Source organism: Carcharodon carcharias, chromosome 7, assembly GCF_017639515.1.
Source record: "Carcharodon carcharias isolate sCarCar2 chromosome 7, sCarCar2.pri, whole genome shotgun sequence".
Classification (NCBI taxonomy): domain Eukaryota; kingdom Metazoa; phylum Chordata; class Chondrichthyes; order Lamniformes; family Lamnidae; genus Carcharodon; species Carcharodon carcharias.
Genome location: NC_054473.1, coordinates 36503136 through 36523965, shown reverse-complemented (window position 1 = coordinate 36523965; position 20830 = coordinate 36503136). Strand labels below are relative to the sequence as shown.

The 20830-nt window shown below is 42.2% G+C and overlaps 1 protein-coding gene across 1 annotated transcript in view; it reads right to left on the bottom strand.

Moving 5' to 3' along the window:
- The window catches only part of LOC121280566 (voltage-dependent L-type calcium channel subunit alpha-1D-like), a 676393-nt gene that overhangs the window by 314978 nt on the left and 340585 nt on the right, over window positions 1-20830 (bottom strand). The window contains exons 15-20 of the mRNA XM_041192702.1: window positions 20697-20817; window positions 18897-19011; window positions 17972-18062; window positions 17785-17837; window positions 14025-14156; window positions 8793-8922 (exon numbers count right to left, since the gene is read on the bottom strand). Of these exons, the coding sequence (XP_041048636.1) occupies window positions 8793-8922; window positions 14025-14156; window positions 17785-17837; window positions 17972-18062; window positions 18897-19011; window positions 20697-20817 (642 nt within the window). The remainder of the gene's footprint in view (window positions 1-8792; window positions 8923-14024; window positions 14157-17784; window positions 17838-17971; window positions 18063-18896; window positions 19012-20696; window positions 20818-20830) is intronic.

Below are 20830 nucleotides of genomic sequence, written 5' to 3'. Positions count from 1 at the left end.
ATCGACGTATGCATATGCAGGAGTTCACCTTTGCTGAACAATTTAATTATTTTACCTTATTTTATTTTAACTTTATTTCAGCATCATAGATTCTTATAGATTGGAGAGCAAAGAAGCAAAGAAACATGGCCACAGAAACAGAATCCTTGTTGGGGAAATGGGGAAGGAAGAGCTTGTTGGGGGGGTGGGGGTGGAGATAGTATCCTGTTGACTAGAGAAATGAGAGGGAGAGACACACACACAGAGCAAGACCGAGTTGTAGGGGTCAGCACATACTGAGAGGATCAGGAGCAAGACCCATGGTTGATGTTCCCTCTGCTGCTTATGGGACTTGACTTACAACCCAGGGTCAGGAAGCTGACGTCCAGATCATTTCCCAAACCCTCACTTTATTTAAATACAGATTCCCTAATTAGTGGCACTGAGTGCTGCCAGAAGGTGGGAACTGACTCTGGAGTACAATCCTCCTTGAGGCAGACGGAGGTCATGACTGGGTTTGCCACTGCCTTGCAAGATAGAGGAGGTAAGAGGTCAGAGGGCCAGGAGTCTCATGGCGCAGACAATTGGCCAAACAGCCAATGGAAAGGCAGTAGCCCACTCTGAGAAAATTAAACCTTTTTGCCAAAATAATTCCTTTAGCATAAATCACTCCTCGCAAAGCACCCATTAGCTGTGCACTAACGTCCACCAGGCTGTTCGGTTTTGGCAATCTATGATTTCAAAACTGTATTCCTGGTCTCTCCAGCTCAACAAGAAGTTCTTCAAGGAACTTAATGGGTAGTTAATTGGAGATGAATGGCTTCCCAGCTGCCCCCACCATCACCCTATCAGTGTGTTTCAAACTATAAAAACAGCACATTTTACCAGCGTCTGTCTCAGGGAGAGTCTTTATACAACTAGTTAGAAATGGCAGCCAACAATGCTTGCCTCATAGCAGAGTCACATGACTATGGAAAGCCAGGTGTGGGAGTTGTCATATTTTACTTACTCCCCTCTTTTCCAGCTCTTCTATCTTGTCTTTTAAGCTTGACTTGAGGGCAGCTGGAACTCTTATTGGCAGATGCTGAATTGGTCTTACACTCTCATCTGCTTCTAGATTATACTCTCCTAGAAGACGTCCCAACCTTGTAAACACATCTTTTTACTCCTCTAGGATCTGTTCTGCTGTCAATGGTTTTGTATGCTGTGACACGTTGTGAGTCTGTGCCCCACATGGGGAAGGTGATGGTGTAGTGGTATTGTCACTGGACTAGTAATCCAGACACCCAGCGTAATGCTCTGGCAGCCAGGTTCAAATCCCACTGGTGACGGTGGAATTTGAATTGAATAAAAATCTGGAATTAACGATGACCATGAAACCCTTGTCGATTATTATAAAAACACATCTGGTTCACTAAGCCCTCTTTAGGGAAGGAAATCTTTCGTCCTTACCTGGTCTAGCCTACATGTGGTTGACTCTGAAATTTTGTATCAAACCACCAGTCTCAAAGAAGGAATGAAACCGGACCACCCGGCATCAACCTGGGCACCAGAAACAACAATAGCAAACTCAGCCCTGTCGACTCTGCAAAATCCTCCTTACGAACATCTGGAGGCTGGTGCCAAAATTGGGAGAGCTGTCTCACAGACTAGTCAAGCGACAGCTTGACATATGGAATCATATCTTCCAAATAATGTCCCAGACACCGCCATCACCATCCCTGGGTATGTCCTATCCCACTGGCAGGACAGACCCAGCAGAGATGGTGGCACAATGGTATACAGTCAGGAGTTGCCCTGGGAGTCCTTAAGACCGACTGCAGACCATATGAAGTCTCATGGGCAAGGAAACCTCCTGCTGATTACCACATACCACCCTCTCTCAGCTGATAAATCAGTGCTCCTCCACGTTGAACACCACTTGGAGGAAGCACTGAGGGTGGCAAGAGCGCAGAATGTGCTCTGGGTGGGGAACTTCAAGGTCCATCACCAAGAGTGGCTCAGTAGCCCAGTAGACAACTACTGACTGAGCTGGCCGAGTCCTAAAGTACATGGCTGGGCCTGTGGCAGGTGGTGAGGGAACCAACAAGAGGGAAAAACATACCTGACCTCATCCTCAACTACCTGGCTGCCACAGATGCATCTGTCCATGACAGTATCGGTAGGAGTGACCATTGCACAGTCTTTGTGGAGACAAAGTCCCACCTTCACATTGAGTATACCTCTCCATTATGTTGTGTGGCACTATCACCATGCTAAGTGGGATAGGTTTCGAACAGATCTAGCAACTCTAGAATGGGCATCCATGAGGCACTGTGGGCCATCAGCAGCAGCAGAATTGTACTCAACCACAATATGCAAACTCATGGCCCAGCATTTCCCCCACTCTACCATTATCATCAAGCTAGTGGAACAACCCTGCTTCAATGAAGAGTGCAGGAGAGCATGGCAGGAGCAGCACCAGGCTTACGTAAAAATGAGGTGTCAACCTGGGGAAACTATAACACAGGACCACTTGCGTGCCAAAAAGCATAAGCAGCAAGTGATAGACAGCTAAGCGATCCCACAGCCAACAGATCAGATTGAAGCTCTGCAGTCCTGTCACATCCAGTCGTGAATGGTGGTGGACAATTAAACAACTCACTGGAGGAGGAGGCTCCACAAATATCCCCATCCTCAATGATGAGGGAACCCAGCACATCAGTGCCAAAGATAAGGCTGAAGCATTTGCTACAATCTTCAGCCAGAAGTGCCAAGTGGATGATCCATCTCGATCTTCAGAGGTCCCCAGCATCACAATTGCCAGTCTTCAGCCAATTCAATTCATTCCACGTGATATCAAGAAAACAGCTCTGTCTATCACTTACTGCTTATGCTGGTTAGCACTCAAGTATTCCTGTGTTATAGCTTCACCAGGTTGACACCTCATTTTTAGGTATGCCTGATGCTGCTCCTGTAATGCATTCTTCATTTTACCAAGGTTGATCCACTGATAGTGCAAAGATTATGGGCCTTGACAATATTTCGGCAATAGTACTGAAGATGTGCTCCAGAACTTGCCTTGCCAAGCTGTTTCAGTAGATCTACAACACTAGCATCTCCCGGCTATGTGCAAAATTGCCCAGCTATGTCCTGTACTCAAAAAGCAGGGCAAATCCAACTAGCCAATTACCACCCATCAGCCTACTCTCGATCATCAGTAAAGTAATGGAAGGGGTCATTAACAGTGCTATCAAGCGGCACTTGCTTAGCAATAACCTGGTCACTGATGCCCAGTTTCAGTCCTGCCACACAGCTCCTGACCACATTACAGCATTGGCTGAAACAAAGACAAAAGAGCTAAACTCCCGAGGTGAGGTGACAGTGACTGCCCTTGTCATCAAGGCTGCATTTGACCAAGTGTGGCATCAAGGAACCCTAGCAAAACTGGAATCAATGGGAATCGGGGGAAAACTCTCCACTAGTCAGAGTCATACCTAACATAAAGGAAGCTGGTTGCGGTTGTTGGAGGTAAGCCATCTCAGCTCCAGGACTGCAGGAGTTCCTAAGATAGTGTCCTTGGCCCAACCATCTTCAGCGGCTTCATCAAAGACCTTTCTTCCAACCTAAGGTCAGGAGTAGGGATGTTCACTGATGATTGCACAATGTTCAGCAGCATTCACGACTCCTCAGATACTGAGGGAGTCCTTGTCCAAATGCAGCAAGACCTGGACAATATTAAGGTTTGTGCTGACAAATGGTAAATAACATTCGTGCCACACAAGAGACAACCTAACCATCGCCCCTTGACATTCAATGGCATTACCATCATTGAATCCCCCACTATCAACATCCTGGGGGTTACCATTGACCAGAAACTGAACTGGACTAGCCATATAAATACTGTGGCTGCAAGAGCAGCTTGGAAGCTAGGAATCCTCCAACGAGTAACTTACCTCCAGACCCCGCAAAGCCTATCTACCAACTACAAGGCACAAGTCAGATGTGTGGTGGAATACACCCCACGTGCCTGGATGAGTGCAGCTCCCACAACATTCAAGAAGCTTGACACTGTCCAGGACAAAGCAGCCTGCTTGATTGGCACACATCCACAAACATTCACTCCCTCCACCAACAACGCACAATGGCAGCAGTGTCTACCAAATGCACTGTAGGAATTCACCAAGGCTCCTTAGACAGCACCTTCCAAACCCAAGACCACTACCATCCAGAAAGACAACAGCAGCAGATACATGGGAACACCACCACCTCGGAGTTCCCATCCAAGTCACTCACCATCATGACTTGGAAATATATCACCGTTCCTTCACTGTCACTGGGTCAAAATCCTGGAACTCCCTTCCTAGCAGCACTGTGGCACTACACCACATGGGCTGCAGCGGTTAAGAAGGCAGTTCACCTCCACCTTCTCAAGGGCAACTAGGGATGGGCAATAAATGTTGGCCTAGCCAGCGAAGACCACATCCTTTGAATGAATAAAAAAAAGTGTCTGGCAATTCTTCTTTTCCTGTGCGTGCTGACTTCCGCAGTATTTATATCCAGCTCTTTGGCTGCGATTGCCTTGTTCTTTTGGCTTGAACTGTCTCTCAGCATCATGTATCTCCTGGTCTGCTCTGCCATACATCAGCTCTAGCTGATGTTTCGCAACTTCCGCAATTCGACACATGTCTATCACTTTCTTTAGTGTCAGTTTCTCATCCCTTAGTAGACTCTCTCTCACTGAGTGGTCTCTCACACCTAAGATTAGTCTATCTTTAATTGGATCGCCTTTTAGCTGTCCGAATTCACATGATTGTGAAAGCTGCATTACTGTCGTCATGTACAGTTGAATGGTCTTGTTTTCACTCTGAACTCTAGTGTTGAATACATAACTTTTCATATGAAACATTCACTCAGGGTTAAAAATGTGCATTCAAGGCATTCAAAATCTCTGTCGTCTTTTTTCTTTGCTCATCAGTTAGATTTAAGGTGGTAAACACTTTGTAGCAGTCCTTCCCCAGCATTATTAACAGTGTGGCTACTCTTATCGGTTTAGGCTTGTTCACTAAGCCCGTTGCAATCTCATAGTTTTGCCATTCTAAGTGAAAAAACTGCCAATTCTGCAATATATCACCATTCATTTTGACTGGAAATGGGATTGGAAAGTTTACAAAGTTTGCCATGTTCACTCACCCCATATTTTTAGCAGCTTTCTGCAGATTTGTACTTTTCTGTGTGCTTTTCTGAGCTGTATCTCCCTTGCAGCCTTTGTCTGATTTCCTTTGTCCTTTTCAGCTGCATGTTTGTAGATTTGAACCTGTGTTCCTGGATTCTCAGTGTCTTCTCTGCACCTTTTCCTGGGTTCAAAAATCTATTTTATCTCTATCCTGAGCACCACGTTTCAATATATAAGGACCATCTGCACCAGTGTTTTTCTCAATGAGAGTCTTTAATTCAACTAGTTAGAAATGGCAGCCTACAGTGCTTGCCTCATGGCAGAGTCATATGACTAAGGCCAACCAGATAGTTCACTGGTAGTACACTTGGTAAGACTGCATTTCCAAAATTCAAAAACAGTACATCCCAGAGGCATCAGAACACTGACATGAAAATCAAGCACATGGTGCCAGCTGTAGCTAAGTTGGTTGCAACTTGCCTCCGACTCTAAAGGTTGTGGGGCACCCGTCCCATTCCAGAGACCTAGGCACGAAAATCTAGGCTGACACTCCACTGCAGTACAAAGGGAGTGCTGCACCATCAGAGATGTCTCTCAGATGAGATATTAAACCAAGGCCCATCTGTTCTCTCAAATGGAAATGAAAGTCGCCATAATCCCAGAGGACCATAGGCTGCTCTCTCATCAGAGAGGGAGATGACTGGTGGTGACTTTAACCTAAGGGTCACCACACTTCAGGCGAGGGGCGAGGTAAGAAGGCGGGGCCTTCATGGATGACCTCAGCCGGTACGGAAATTGAACCCACACTGTTGGCGTCACTCTGTATCACAAACCCACCGTCAAGCCAACTGAGTTGAAAGCTGGGAGTAAAAGATCACATGGCACTGTTTTGAAGAATAGCAGGAGAGTTGTTCCTGGTGCCTTGGTCAATAATTATCCTTCAATCAACATTACTAAAAAACAATTTACCTGGACATTATCACATTGTTTTTCCTGAGGTTTGTTGTGTGTAAATTGGCTGCCACATTTCCTAAAGCACAATGGCGACTACACTTAAAAAGTATTTTGTTGTGTTGTGACCAGTCCCAGGGCGAGGTTCCCCCAATTTATGATCCCGGACGAGGTACCCCATATCCCGCGTGAGGAGGGATGGACTGGCTCCCTTTCTTTATTCAACCCCCTCGGTTGGTCACAATAAGGTTAATTTAAAAAGGATCCCCTCCCTGTGAATACCTTTTCCCAGTCCAAATGTATTTACGTTTTAAAAGGAGCCAATTTACCCAGGCTGTCTTGAGTCAAAGAAAGAGTGAGTTTATTAGTCACTAAAGACAAGAAAAAAATAATAAAAAAGCAACACACATTCACACAGATTAGAAACAAGAACTTGAGTTCAAAAGTAAAAGTTAAAATGATATACAAATCAGTCCTTTGGCTTGTCCATGAGGAGTAGATGGTGAAACGTTGTGGCCGTTAGGTTGGGGTAATTCCGGTAGTGCTGATTTTGGCAGTTGAGCAGTTGGTTTTGGAGATTCTTGGTTCTGCAGGTTAGCTGAAAGGAGTTGCCCTGTTTCCTTTCAACTGTGGCTTTGCTGACTTGCGATTTGTTTCCAATAATCAGAGAGAGAGAGTTTTTTTTTACCTGCAAGCACAGGGATGCCCAGTTGGTGTTCTTCTGCTGTGATCTTCACAGCACACAAACACCAGAACAGAACACCAGGCCAGCACACAGAACTAGGGTTGCACTTGGCTTTTTTAAACCCCATTTCCTTGTGTGTTCCTGGAAGGGAAAAACAAGCATGTATTTCATCCAGATCTGTTTTCTTTTCAATTCAGTTCATGTTCACAGTCTGGTATATAACTCAACAGGAGGTGTTTTCAGCTGAGAGGTAATCATTTTCCATTATCTCCTCAACCACGGGAGATTACAGTTCCGTTTGCATTGTATATTTTCCTTTGAAGTATCTTTGTCTGAAGTAGGCCATGTTACACCTTTTAGGTGCAACATTCTGTTCCCTCTGAACTGGTTGGTCAAGTAATCACATAGGAATTTTCCAGCAAGTAGTTACCTTACAAGCAAAAGGGGCTGAGACTGTATGTCCTTTTTAAAAAACACATCTTACTTAAAAGTTCAGTGTGTCCATAAGTATTTCAGGGATAGGATCGTGGTCATGACAGCTGGTTGTAAAGCACTTTGGGATGTCCTGAAATTGTGAAAAGTGCTATATTAATTGAAAGTCTTTTATTTTATTTTTTTCTCTCTCCATCCTGGGGTCACTGGTTATTGATCAGGAGCAAGTATCCTGGGTGCTGTTTTCTATCTCTATCATAGGTCAGTTGTTGGAGATCAAGTTCACTGTCAGTTTGCTGACCTTCCCAGATTGTCCGGCAGTCTCTAGAAATGGAAGGTGCATTGCCCAGGCACTGCTGCTAGCAACTTGAAAGAAAAGCAGAATTCACACTTTGCATTCAAGTCTGTTGTTTACGCTTATGCACTTTCTTTGCCTGCTCACAGGGTCGCTTCCTACTTCCATGCTTCTTGTACATCAGCTACTGATGCAAACAGTAAGCAAAGATACTAGACCCAGCATTTATCAGGTAAATGCAATAAAATTGGCAAATGTGGTTAACCGTCATATCATCAAATGCAATGAAATCAGTATCATGTGACCAGATGTCACATGATTAAGTATTATGTGATCAAACCTCCAGTATCATCTCCAAAGAGATATTCTCTAGCTAAACTTTGTCCTATATTCATCCAGAGTTCACATCATTTGTACTTGCAGAAGTAGCTGCAAGAGAGCAATCAAGAGGAATTTAGCCCAATTTGAGGTCACTTATACTATCCATTTCCACCAGGAATGCTGATCCTACTGGATTATCCAAGAATCTCTCAGAATGGAAGACTGATTTTCCAAACATTGCTGTTAGCAGCTCAGGAAAACACAACTTCACATTTGCACTTCAAGCCTGCACACTTTCAGGTCTTGGCCTGCCTCCAGCTTTGCCTACAGGTAGTTGGAACATATTTGCCACACTGCACATCAAGGATGGGGCAAGTACGCTGGTGAGAAACTACTTGCCCAATGGCTTGTGCACCAACAAGCCATTCCTAAACTGCACCAAAGCAGTGCTGGCCTCCCTGTGCCTCAGTGAAGACAGGCAATTCCTGGGCTGGCCAAGCTTCCACCTGAACTTTAAACGGACCTACTCAATTCATGCAAAACAAGAAAGAATTGAAATCAGTGACTTTCAGCTGTCATGTATCAGAAATGTCAGTAACGTGCCTCTTAAAGGGATAACATATATGTAAATAATCCCATTTGAAAAGTTGGATTCATTCTTTCGCATATATTCAATATATTAATTTCCCTTTTTGAGTATTTTTGTTTTTTCTTCAGCCAATATTTTTCCTCCTCTCCTGAACACCAAGTCTCACTGGGGTATGGTTACTGAAGAGGGGAATTCAGTGCTATGAGGTACTACACAACTTCTATGTGTTGGTTAAAAGTAGCCAGCAATCCAAATCATTTATGGGTACGAGACTAATTGTTGTTGCGTAAAATCACCAGCTCAAGTGTATATTGGAAATTCACATTTAGAAGATCTCCAATAGTTGTTACCATTTAAAGTAAAATAACTTATGCAATCTACTTACTTTATTACGAAAAGAATGATTACGTATAGGATCTTCTGCAGCCAAGGAAATGCTGCTGAGCATAATGAACACGAGGATCAGATTTGTAAAGATGTGGTGATTTATAAGTCTGTGACAAGCCACTCTGATCCTAAAGTATAAAGAATTACACATTATTTAGTACATCATCCTTGTCTGAAGCTAAGTAAATAAAGTTATTTAATTGTGTCATGTTCAGTTACAGTTTTCTAATCCCCTTTTTGAAGTATTGTACATAACTTATCTCAGTTATTGAAATTGCTTCATCAGGGAAGAAATTCAATATTGTTGTCTTTGATGAATTCAACAATGTAATGGCCCATGTCAGATCTATACATGCATTGGGTGACTGCTAAACTTATCAGGGCCTTTTTTCCCCGGAGGCTATCTTAAAGAGGCATTAGGCCTTTGTGGTAACGAAGGGCCAAACACCTGTTTAAGTACTCATCTCCACTATACCGTTTAAGGACCCCTTGGAGAAATTTCTGAATGCAGATACCAGGTTTGCTCCAGTTAGGTTTTCAGAAGTTTGCTGTGGCCTAACCAAGGGCCATAAGAAAAAACTTACTTTACCGTGGACTGACTAGTAGAAGGAATATTCATCTCAGCTCCACAGTACTACTGCAGGCTACTGCCAGTCCGCAATCACACCCATCTCTCATTCTCCTTCTCCATTTTGCCCCTCTTCCAAGACTTACATGAGGGCTGCTGCCAGCAAGGCATGATGCCAAAATTCCATCCTGCTACACAGATGAGCTGTCTCTGAAGGCATGACAGATGCCAGCCACTCGCCACAATTATTACAACTGGGCCTGAAGCCCAATTCTGTTTGGCCTTAGACCTCTTTGTCTGTGTGTGAGCTGGATATGGCCATCAGTTACGTACCCGGAAACAAGCTGTGACAAGTGTAGTGCCTGTCATTCCTCAGTTCATTTTTCCTTCTTATAATGACCTTTTTTTATTTTTTAAACAACTCTTTGTGGCAAGTATTGTCATCTACTGTGAGGCTCAGTGCTTCTAAACCCCATCTAAAGCAGTTCAGAATTGATAAGGAGAAAGTGCACGCAAGAGCCCGAGGTTGACTTTCAAGCATGGGTTAGTTTTTTTATGAGTTTATAAAATGTCAGTTTTAAATTTTTATCATGAAGCTTATGAGTAACCAATGTGTTCCCAGACCCTTACAAATTTTTTGACGACAATGTAATGAAGGCAACATCCCAATTAAAATAAACAAACAGTTTGTTACTAATGTTGCACCTTCCTAATTTGCAGTGTACCTTCAAAAGACAGTTGCGCTGGTTCTTGGCTAGGGGGAAGGGGGAAAGGTGGGGAAAGGCGGGTTAGGTTGTGGGGGAGGAGATAGGAAATCACGCAAAACAACATAAAGGTCAAGGTCTACAGAGTCTCCTTGACTCAATTGTTTGTGAGATCGGAGAGTAATTTTCCAGATTTCCCCCCACACTCTGCTCCCCAAATTGACTTTCGATTTGTATGTTTTTTCACCTTGCCCAGGAAATTGCAAGGGCCTGGGTGAGTAGTAAATGTTTTAATTGTGAAGCATCAGGCATCACAATTGTACAGGGCAGGCTACATGTACTAGTTGGTCTTCTCTGTTCAGCAATTTTGCATGTCCATAGTTTCAAACCATTAGAATGCAATAACAAAACAGACTCTCCTCTGTTAGAATACAGCTATCATGCAATCCCACAAATATCCATCCGTATATGTATATGTTTTGTTTTACGTTTGTATTGACCTAAGAAACTGTTATGCCTTGCAGCTGCGAATAACATTAAGGAAGGGGTTGTAGGATAAGCAGGACAATTAAAAGGGAAGTAATAGGCAAAGTGGCTAATTAAATTAAATTAAAAGGTCAGCAGAAATAAGGACAGAACATCAAGCAAAGAAAGCAATGCTCCTATGAGAATGTAGACTAGACACTTGAATTGAAATATAAATGAAAGGAGCAAAGGGAGGGAACCTCTCAAAGGAATCATGAGGCCATCAAGGACATCACATCTCTACAGTATTTTTGTATTACCATAGCTGCACTGCTAACAGTCCAGGAGTATAAAAATACAAGATATCATGGAAGACTGGCCTAGCCTGCGTCAGCTGCTATTAGTACGTAGCATCTTTGTATCTGGACAGGTTAAGTCAGGTAGAAGTCCACTATTAGGTTAAACTTGTCTCCATACACTTTGCTGTATAATAAAAGTATAAGAAAGGATTCCCGAAGCACAGAGATGGTGGAGGTTTTTGACCAGTGTCTTGGACCATCCAGCAGACATGGCCAAGGAAGGGACAAACTGACAAAGGGACAAAAGCACCAAAGGCATGGGCCAGTGCGGGTAATCTTGTGGCGATTTCGACCGCCCCCTGGGTCTAACAGGTAATATAACTCATGATTGTGCTTTGCAAACTATTGTTTGGAAACTAGAATGTATCCAGTCTCATTTATACCAAATAAGGGTCAAGGATATTAATTTGGAACGTAGGAGTGAACAGATTAATTGGAAAGAATCCCTTTGGCAGGATCTGTAAATAGTAAAAATATCCAAATTCAGATTTCCCACATAAAGCTGGGGTTGAATACTCTTATTTTACTATATCATTGATATACTCAACAATTTAAAACATGGTTATGTTTTAATGGTTAAGTAGATCTGCTTTCCTAGCATTCAGGTGTTGATAATACTTTCATAAAAATAATCTGCAGATATGTCCAAGCACTAGGCATCTGAATATGGCAACCTTTAGTTTTAGAACTACTTTGTTCCCAGATGTAAGATGAATTATTTGCAATCAGTTTTTTGGTATGCACTGTTTCTTTGCATTGTTGTTTGTTTGACTATGCCTAGTAAAGTGATAGCAATGCCCATGTTGGTATTGAAGGTGAGAGCATTCACTTGCAGGACTATTAGCGCAGGGGGCAAAGACGATTCAATGAAAGTGTTTCTCAACAATTTCTGCTGTAAAGCTGTAGCAGTTGTCAGAATTGGTGCCCTTGCTGTTCCTCGGTCACCCGCTGTTCTTCCTGCTCTTGCATCGCTGCTTCCTCCCCAGGTAGCTCTGAGGGTTGACCCCTTTGCAGGGCAAAGCTATGGAGCATATAGAAATGCACAAAAAATCTGGAATTATTTTCAGAGCTATGTTGCAGGGGACCTCCAGACCTAATCAGGCAGCTGAACATCGGTTTCAAGAGGACAATTGTTTACACAGTCAAAGCTCTGGTAGAGGTGTGCTTCTGATTAAGCACACCCCTGCATATGTAGTTAGGTTCTTAGATGTCATGAGCCATGTACTCAGGCAATGCCTCTTGTCCCTGAGCAGCCAGATGTGAATAGAGAACTGGAAAAAGAGAAAGACATCATGACAACTGCTAGGAAAGCTGGTATCATACATCAGTTGAAAATTGTGTGTGTAGAAGTCCTTCCTTTGGTGTATATTGAGGATTCTTGATATGCCAGCACCTGGGTGAAGCCTGAGATCCTGGCGAAGGCCAGAGCTCTGTCTTTCTGTTTTGCTGCCACCATCAGAAAAGTTTTGAATTTGCTTTATTTAGCAAAGAGCACGATAGTAACCAGCAATACATTGCAAATGGGTTGCTATCGTTATAGCACATGTTTCAGCTTTGAATGAGCCTGAGGTATAGAAATTCAGGACCAAAATCAGCTTCAGAACCACAGTCAATGAAGTCTGTACCTGGTGCTAGGCTGCGGTGGGTGCTGAAGCTGGTAACATAGTAACATAGCTCTTCACAGGCTCCCTGCTGATACTGATTCGCTGAACACAGTGTTTCTCAGTTAACTGGAGGGAAGATGTTCTGCTCCTCTACACTTATGTGGCATAAGCACTCATGTGCCCACATTGCTTCTTCTCCCCAGCAGCTGTTCAACTTTTTGGCCTGAATTTTTTGCTCATTGGACGCGTGCGATCGGCAGGCACAGGAGTGGACTGGGAACGAGCCCCTGACCACAATTTCAAGCTGGTTGGTCAGTTAATGGCCAGCCAGCGTGAAACACACATTGAGAAAGGCTCAGCACTGCCAGTGGAGGCGGGAAGAGGGCAGACATCGATGTCACTGCAAGTGCTGGTGAGTGCTTCCAGTGAGCTCCCTAAAGGCAGACAGTGGTCTGAGAATAAACAAAACAACAAAAGTGCTGCAAAATATGTTCATGCAGCACAAGCAAGCATCTGAAAGCATTCCTCATAAATAAAGTCCCCAGATATCTCTTTTTTTTAATTTCCCCACGGAGATTTCATCCCGCCCTGGATCCAGGTTTGAGCAAAAATGTAAAGGCCACCTGGCTGATTGGCCTGTCCGCCAACCATAAAAATGGATGACCCACGAAAAATCACTATCAAGTGCCTCCTACTAAGCTTAATTGCCCGCTTAATTGTGGGCAGGTGCACTTCTGACTGCCGCGTGCGCCCACAGAGCGAGATATCACGCGATGACATCAGGATGCTTATTTTGTGGCTGGACAGGTCAGGCGCCCGCTCGCCAGTGGGACGTAAAATTTTAGCCTAGGTTTTATTTTCTGAGCTCTTTAAATCTATTGTAAGCTAGTTTGTGTTGGTTAATGGATAATTAAAAAATGAATCTATTTTTAGGCCAAGATATGGGAAGTTGAAATTAATAAATGTGGTACAAGGTTTGCAACTCAGTGCTATACAGTGGATGTAAATTCAATCCCCTCCCTTGCTCAGCTCCTGATTTCAGTTGTGTCCAATATGGGATGTTAACCAGGTGCTATAGCGTGTCTTAGCAGGGGGAATAAAATCTGGAAGTAGAATCAAGAGTCCAGGTGTACAGAAGAGTAGGCAGAACTTTCCTCAAAATAAAATGGTCAATATAAAAAAAGTTGCATACTCATTTAGTATCATATGTTCCTGCCTAGCAATGATAAAGTAAATTTATTCCAACCTGACAATGAAATATAATAACAACACCAATAATAATAAATAGTTTTCACTTGTAAAACCTTGATAATATATTGTTACTTCTAAAATTGATGTATGTAAAAAAAATCATTTAGTTTACTATTTAGAATATAATTGAATATTCTACTTGTTAAAGGAATTTACATTGTAGAAATATTACTGTCACAAAATTATGCTAACATCATCTCAACAAATTAGTGCTTTGATTGTATCAATTACTAAATTCCAAATATAGTTTTGAGTTAAAATATGTTAAGCCATACATACGGATTGGTATTACTAAATAAGAAGAAAGCACTCCCTTCTGGAATGGGCACAATTTTTTCCTTCAGGTTTAGGTCTTCCAATCTTTGAGGTCGAGGTCCAACAGGTATTTCTGGCTCATCATCATCATCTTCATTCAAGTGAATAAACAAGAAACAGTCAAGCACTTGTCCTTTCTTATGGTAATAAATAAAGCTGATTTTCATCAAAGTATTTTTGAAAAATCTCTGTATAAGACTTGCACCTCCTTTCATCTGAAAAGTCATTTTCAAAACCAATATTTTCAGAACAAATGAAAACATAAGCATGCTATTTTTAATATATGATTTTATGTAGGTTGTTTACCATAAGTTATGATTCAGCACATTTTTAATGTTTTTAATAGAACAGAATTATGTTTTTATGCACATGTTAAAATCAGAGAAATTAATACCTGCATTATTTGAGAATTGCACAATACTGTAGCTAACTATTGCTATGTGATAACGGAGTAAATTTATAAGATCAAAATGAAGACCTATTGAAATTGATTATGTTTATTAAGCAAAGCACCGCCTATTGGTGAAGTCATTAGGTCATTAAAAATGTCAATAAAGAGCAGAATTAAAGTGCAATAAAGGATTCAGATAATATCAAAATTCCTTGCTACCTTGTAAAAAATCAAAGATATCTCGAAGAAAAGATTTGAACCTCTAAACAGTTAGCCAATGGTAGGCACAGATCAGCCATCTGATACTTGCTGCAGGAGGCCCATTTTACTTGGAGGGCTGAACTTCATTAACATACATCTGGTGACTTGCAAGCCACAAATGGATGCCCAGCTGCCGCTCACCATCTCTGAGCCAATGCAATATAGGGCAGTCGGGAAGCTGACCTGGCCAACGGAAAGAAGGTACCCTGTAGCTAGTACACACTCCAGCTACGTTACTCCAATGTTGGAGGCAGTGGCTGTTTAAACCAGTGATGCAATGTCAATCAGGTGACTGCTTTGTCCTAGATAGTGTTGAAGAAATCTTGAATGTTGATGGAGCTGCACCCACCCAGGCAAGTGGAAATTATTTCATCTCAATTCTGACTTGTGCCTTGTAGGTGGTAGAGGGGCTCTGGGGTGTTAGAAAATGAGCCATTCACATAAATTGCTCAATCTCTGACCTGCTCTATAGAGACAATATTTATGTAGCTCGTCCAGTTCAGATTTTGGTCAATTATAACCCCAGAATGTTATGATGAGGGATTCAGTAATGCCAACATGCTTAGTGGATTTTTAAGTTCAAAGCTAGGTTGTTTTTATTAGTTTGGTCTTACTCACCCTAACTGAGCTCTCACAACTTATCAAGGGTGTCATTTTTGCTTCATTGCTTTGGATGGAGTAACAGTTGGAGGAAGAAAAACAGCAGCTGCAGCAGCACCCTCAGCAATCAGGATGAGGAACAGCTGAGCCTGTTGGAAGACAGATGAAGGGGCTGCTTGTAGGGGGCCTCCTTAACTAATCCATTGGACCAATAGGCAAAGTCACGTACCTGAGCTTGACTGTAGAGCACTGCATCAGAACAGTGCACCAGGCAGGCTGTCACTAATCTATGCAGCCTCCTACAACAGGACCTGCTGTTTAAACCCAGATGGCTACACTTATCCAGTGAATATTAGGAGAGGGATGAAATAAAAGCTGGTTTAAGGTGGGGGGGTGGGGGGGAGGGGTGTTGGGGGGAGAGAAGTGGGGGGGAGTGGTTATAGGGACAAGCAAGCAGTGATAGGAGCAGATAGTCAAAAGATGTCACAGACAGAAGAACAAAGAGGTGTTGAAGGTGGTGATATTATCTAAACGAATGTGCTAATTAAGAATGGATGGCAGGACACTCAAGGTAAAGCTCTAGTGGTCTAGTCTTCCACCCCCACTAGAGCTGTACCTTGAGTGTCTTGCCATCCATTCTTAATTAGCACATTCATTTAGATAATATCACCACCTTCAACACCTCTTTGTTCTTCTGTCTGTGACATCTTTTGATTATCTGCTCCTATCACTGCTTGGTTGTCCTTACAACACCAACCCCCCCCACGCCCCCCTGCTTCTCTCCCCCTGCCTTAAACCAGCTTATATTTCACCCCTCTCCTAATATTCACTCAGTTCTGTTGAAGGGTCATGAGGACTCGAAACATCAACTCTTTTCTTCTCCGCCAATGCTGCCAGACCGATTGAGTTTTTCCAGGTAATTCTGTTTTTGTTTTGGATTTCCAGCATCCGTAGTTTTTTGTTTTTATACTTATCCAGTGTCTGTCAAAGTTACCACGACCCCTAACTCCTTTGTCTCAAGCTTTTCCACACAGTCACAGGGGACATCACCTGAATCTTCCAGCCTGCATGTATAGCAGATGGTCACCAATTCTTTAACTAGCAGAGCCAACTAACACATCACCTTTCCTGTGGACACCAACACTCAAATTAAGTGAGCTCTGAGATTTGTAGTTCTGACTGTTTTCTCTCATATCCAGGGTATGTACTCCAGACTGCAGTCATTTAGCCACTAAAGTAGCTTTTGTCAAAGTTAAGCATTTTGCACCTGTTCTGCAGCCGCTTGTCCAAAACCAACTCCAGGTTGAAGTCAACCCCTAAGCTTGTTCCTAATCTATGGTGAGCTGGCTGATCTCAGCCAAAATGCTAGTATGGATGCTACAATTAGCCTCAGCCCCTTTGGTATTGTGGCTAAATCAGCCACAGTCCCTGTTATAGAAAATATGCATTTGTTGATGTCAGTTGAGAACAGGTTCAGACTTAGGACAGGATTTTCCAGCCCCGACACCAGTGGAACCGGAAATTCTCAACCAAATTAAATGGACTTTTGATTGCTGTCCAAATCTTCTGGTCCCACCCACACCGATTCCCGCTGCTGGTGGTACTGGAAACTCCTAGCTTTAGCTTTGTTGTTCAACACAGTCAAACTGTCCATAGTAAAAGAAAAATCAGTTGGACAAGAGTCAGAAAGGAAGAACCCTGAAAGATGGACACAAAACATATCAATTTCCAGCTTAATATCTTTTCAATTTGTCAGAAATACTGACCAAATGAAATCAATGGGTTTGCAATGTCACTGCACAGTGCAACCATAAGAACATAAGAAACCTGGGCTAATAAGTCACATTACTTCTCAAGCCTGCACTGCCATTCAATAAAATCATGATTCATCTTCCACCTCAACCTTACTTTTCTTCCCCAACCCCATATCTCTTGATTCCCTTCATGCCCAAATATCTAGCGATCTCAAATCTTGAAAACGCTCAACAACTGCGCTTCCACACCCCACGGAAATACTTATCTGACTTTTTCTAAACTAAGTGAAAGCTCAAGAAATCATGTGCCAGGCTAATGCTGTTCTCTAACTAACTCACTGCAATTTGTGGGACCTCTTTGTGTGCAAAGTGGTTGCCATATTTGCCTACAAAACTGCATAACTACATTTCAAAAGTAATAATTTGGCTTTAGATCTTATGAGGTGATGAAAGGCACTAAAAAAATTCAAAAGTTTCTTTCTTTCTAGCTGTTAGGAGGCGTATGACCATAGCCCAGATGAACACAACTTCCAATTTTCCCTCTATTTCTTTGAAGGTCAGTCTGAGATTTCAAACTCTACATATGGAGAATTGTATGCATAAATTTGTATCCTAATACTCAGTGGCACAGCGTACGGTAGACTGTTTCTCAGGTAGTATCAAAAGATTAATTTATACATATAAGTTTCTTTATAAAAATAAACATCTGTTTTCCATACCTGGTACATCACTGGGCGGATAAGGATCCTTATCTTCTTCATCAATTGAAATCTTCCAAGCATTATAGAACACAATAATCATAAATTATTTCTTCCAAAAATATTTCCAGTCATAACCAAAGGTTTCATTGTATCATTTGAAAGTATATAGTTTTCAACTTTAATTTATTAAGATAGTTTATTTACCTGAGTGCCAGTCAGCATTCTCCTGTCATTGTTTTCACTTATTCCATCAATTTCATATTTCCCATCCTCTCTTTTCTCTGAACTGGCAGTTCTAAAAATAAGATACATTGATATGTTTCATCATTTATACAAAAAGAATTACGCTTTTGATGTGCTTAGTATGAGTGAGCATAATATAGTCCTCTGAAAGTTGAAACAATGGTGTAAACTTGTGGTGGGATCTAAAGTTTAGGATCACAGAGTAGTTCAGATTATTATATTCTAAGCCAAAAAGTTCTGGATCCAAATAGCAGCAAGACATAAGCTTTCATCCTTTCAAAGTTATAAATGAGTTCTATGATATGAGAGGAAAAAAGCAGGGGCAGTGAACAGTGCTTGCCATGCGGCAGGAGTATGATTCTTGAACATCCCTGGAAGTTTGGCTATGGAAATGCAGCTTCATATCTCACCCAATATACATTTATACCTTTTACAAACTGACTTCCATGAGTATTCTCTCTCTTTTCTCAGATGTTAGAAAACCATTCGGATTCATCCAAGTTAACTGAGCAAAGAACAACTTAATTTAATTGGTATTTGCCTATTTTTTTCTTATTATTTTGCAGAACAACTCCTGCTTTTCAATGCCATGATTCTTCCAGGTAAATTGGAACTCTGCACAGTCACACGCAGTATCAAAGTGTGACCAGCTAATTAGACATTCTGACCTGTTTTCTTTCTCTCCATGAATAAACAACAAAGGATAAGAACTAAAAAGTGCTTTATCCACATGTGGCACACATCTTGCAATGACGAATCCATTGAAATGTCAGACAAGTTTAAGGTTTGAATTAATATAAGTTTGGTTTAGACAGCAGAATTACTTGAGATTTAGCTTCTATAGAACCATGTAGGGATCTTATTGTAAAGTATGTTAACTAATTACCTGGCACTTCTTTTCCTTTCTCTTTCTTCCTCAGTTTCTTTTTGTACAGTGTTTAAACTTTCAGCATCAGCCAAATTATCAACAGCGATGGCCAAAAAGACATTCAATAAGATGTCTAGAGAAGATCACTTAAGGAAAATGTTAATATAACCATCTAAATTATTTATGTTAGTTTAAGATATTCACTTTTTGTGATCTAGTAAAAGTGATTCATAGTTCAACTTCAATTTTAAGAGGATTACATGCCATTTGACAACTTAAGTGTTACAGAAATTATCTTACAACTGACACTACCCACAACAGCAAATAAAATGGATCAGTTCAAATGTAAAATTTATTAGACATTGCAAATAAGTGTACAATAAATGTGTACTTCCAGTTGTCTCTTAAAGATAAGTAGCAACAGAAATCTCAACTTCAATTTTAACTAGGGGTGTTAGCAAAAGTTAACATAGTTCCAGGGGCTGCTCTCTCATTAGAGAGGACTGGTGGTGAGTTTAACCTGAGGGTCACCACACCACAGGCAAGGGGTGAGGTTGAATCTTCAAGGATGACCTCAGCCAGTACAGGAATTGAACCTGCACTGTTGGCTTCACTCTGCATCACGAACCAGCTGTCCAGCCAACTGAGCCCCAGGGACGTTAGTGCAATATACAACCACTAGGATGGACAAAAAGCATCCATGACATGTTAAAATAGCAGTAGGCAGGAACAAGTCAAGAACTTACTGGGAAGTGCCCAACCACCATTTTAACCATCTATTTTCTCCATTCTGCTGAATGAGCAGGATTAAAATCATCTCTGTTGCCTCTCCTGGCATAGAAATATGTGGTGGAACCTTGTTGAAGGGTCGGTGGAGGTAGGGGGGTCTCGCCTACTGCCTGGGGTACCAGTGAGAGACTAGTGCTGCCTTTCAGGAAGGCCTGCTGAACCACAAGCCCATCAGGCAGTGCCGACGCCAGCAGCAGGCCTTCCCCTACAATCAAGAGTCCCAAGGCAGGAGTCTTGCCTACTGAGAGCTGTCGGCCTCTGATTGGCTGGCAGTTCATGCATTCAACAGCGCCACTGGGGAGGCCGTGGCTGCTGCTAGAAGGACAGTTACTGGAATTCCAGGATCATGGAGCAACCCTGGCCACAGGTAAGTAATATAATATAAATAAGTGGGGTGGGGGGGGTCACAGGTGCAGGTGGTCAGCAGCAAGGGTGAGGGGGAGGTGATTCTCAGCAGCCCCCCCAACCACCCCCCTTCCTGATGTCCAGTCCCTCAATCAGGCACTGAGTGCCTTTGATGGAGGAAGCCCATCTAGGAGGCGACAAGCTGGCTGCGCGATTTTAGTTGCAAGGCAACAGTCCTGCCTGCAGCTGGGTTGAGGCCCATTTAAGTGGTTATTAATTGGACACTTATGGGACTCAATTGGCAGCAGGGTGGGAAGGTCGACTATGGGCCTTCACACCCACAACTTAATTGTGTCAGAGGTGGGAAGCGAGTGGGCTTTAGGTACTCCACCAATGCCCTTCCCACCTCCAAGCCTGCCACCAGAGAAAGCAGATGATTCCAGCTTTGACACATGTGATTGCATTTAAAAAAAACTGAAGAAGGTGAAATAGAATTTGGTAACATTTTCATCTGTTTGCTAATGCTAGTGGTGAAAAAAATCAGAATGAGTATAAATGGAGAAAACCGACTTTATATAGACATTGGTCGACTTACAAACAATAATGACTGGAGGAAAAAGTATTGCTTTATTTTTAATACTGAAAAATGATAATTTTATCGGTCATACTGATTGAGAAGGATACAATTACCACATATGAACAGAATGATGAAATATATACAAACTATCATCCCTGAGGAGGATGGTCCACCATATGCCATAATTCCATCGTACATCACCATATTCCAATCTTCGCCAGTTAAAATCTATTAGAATACA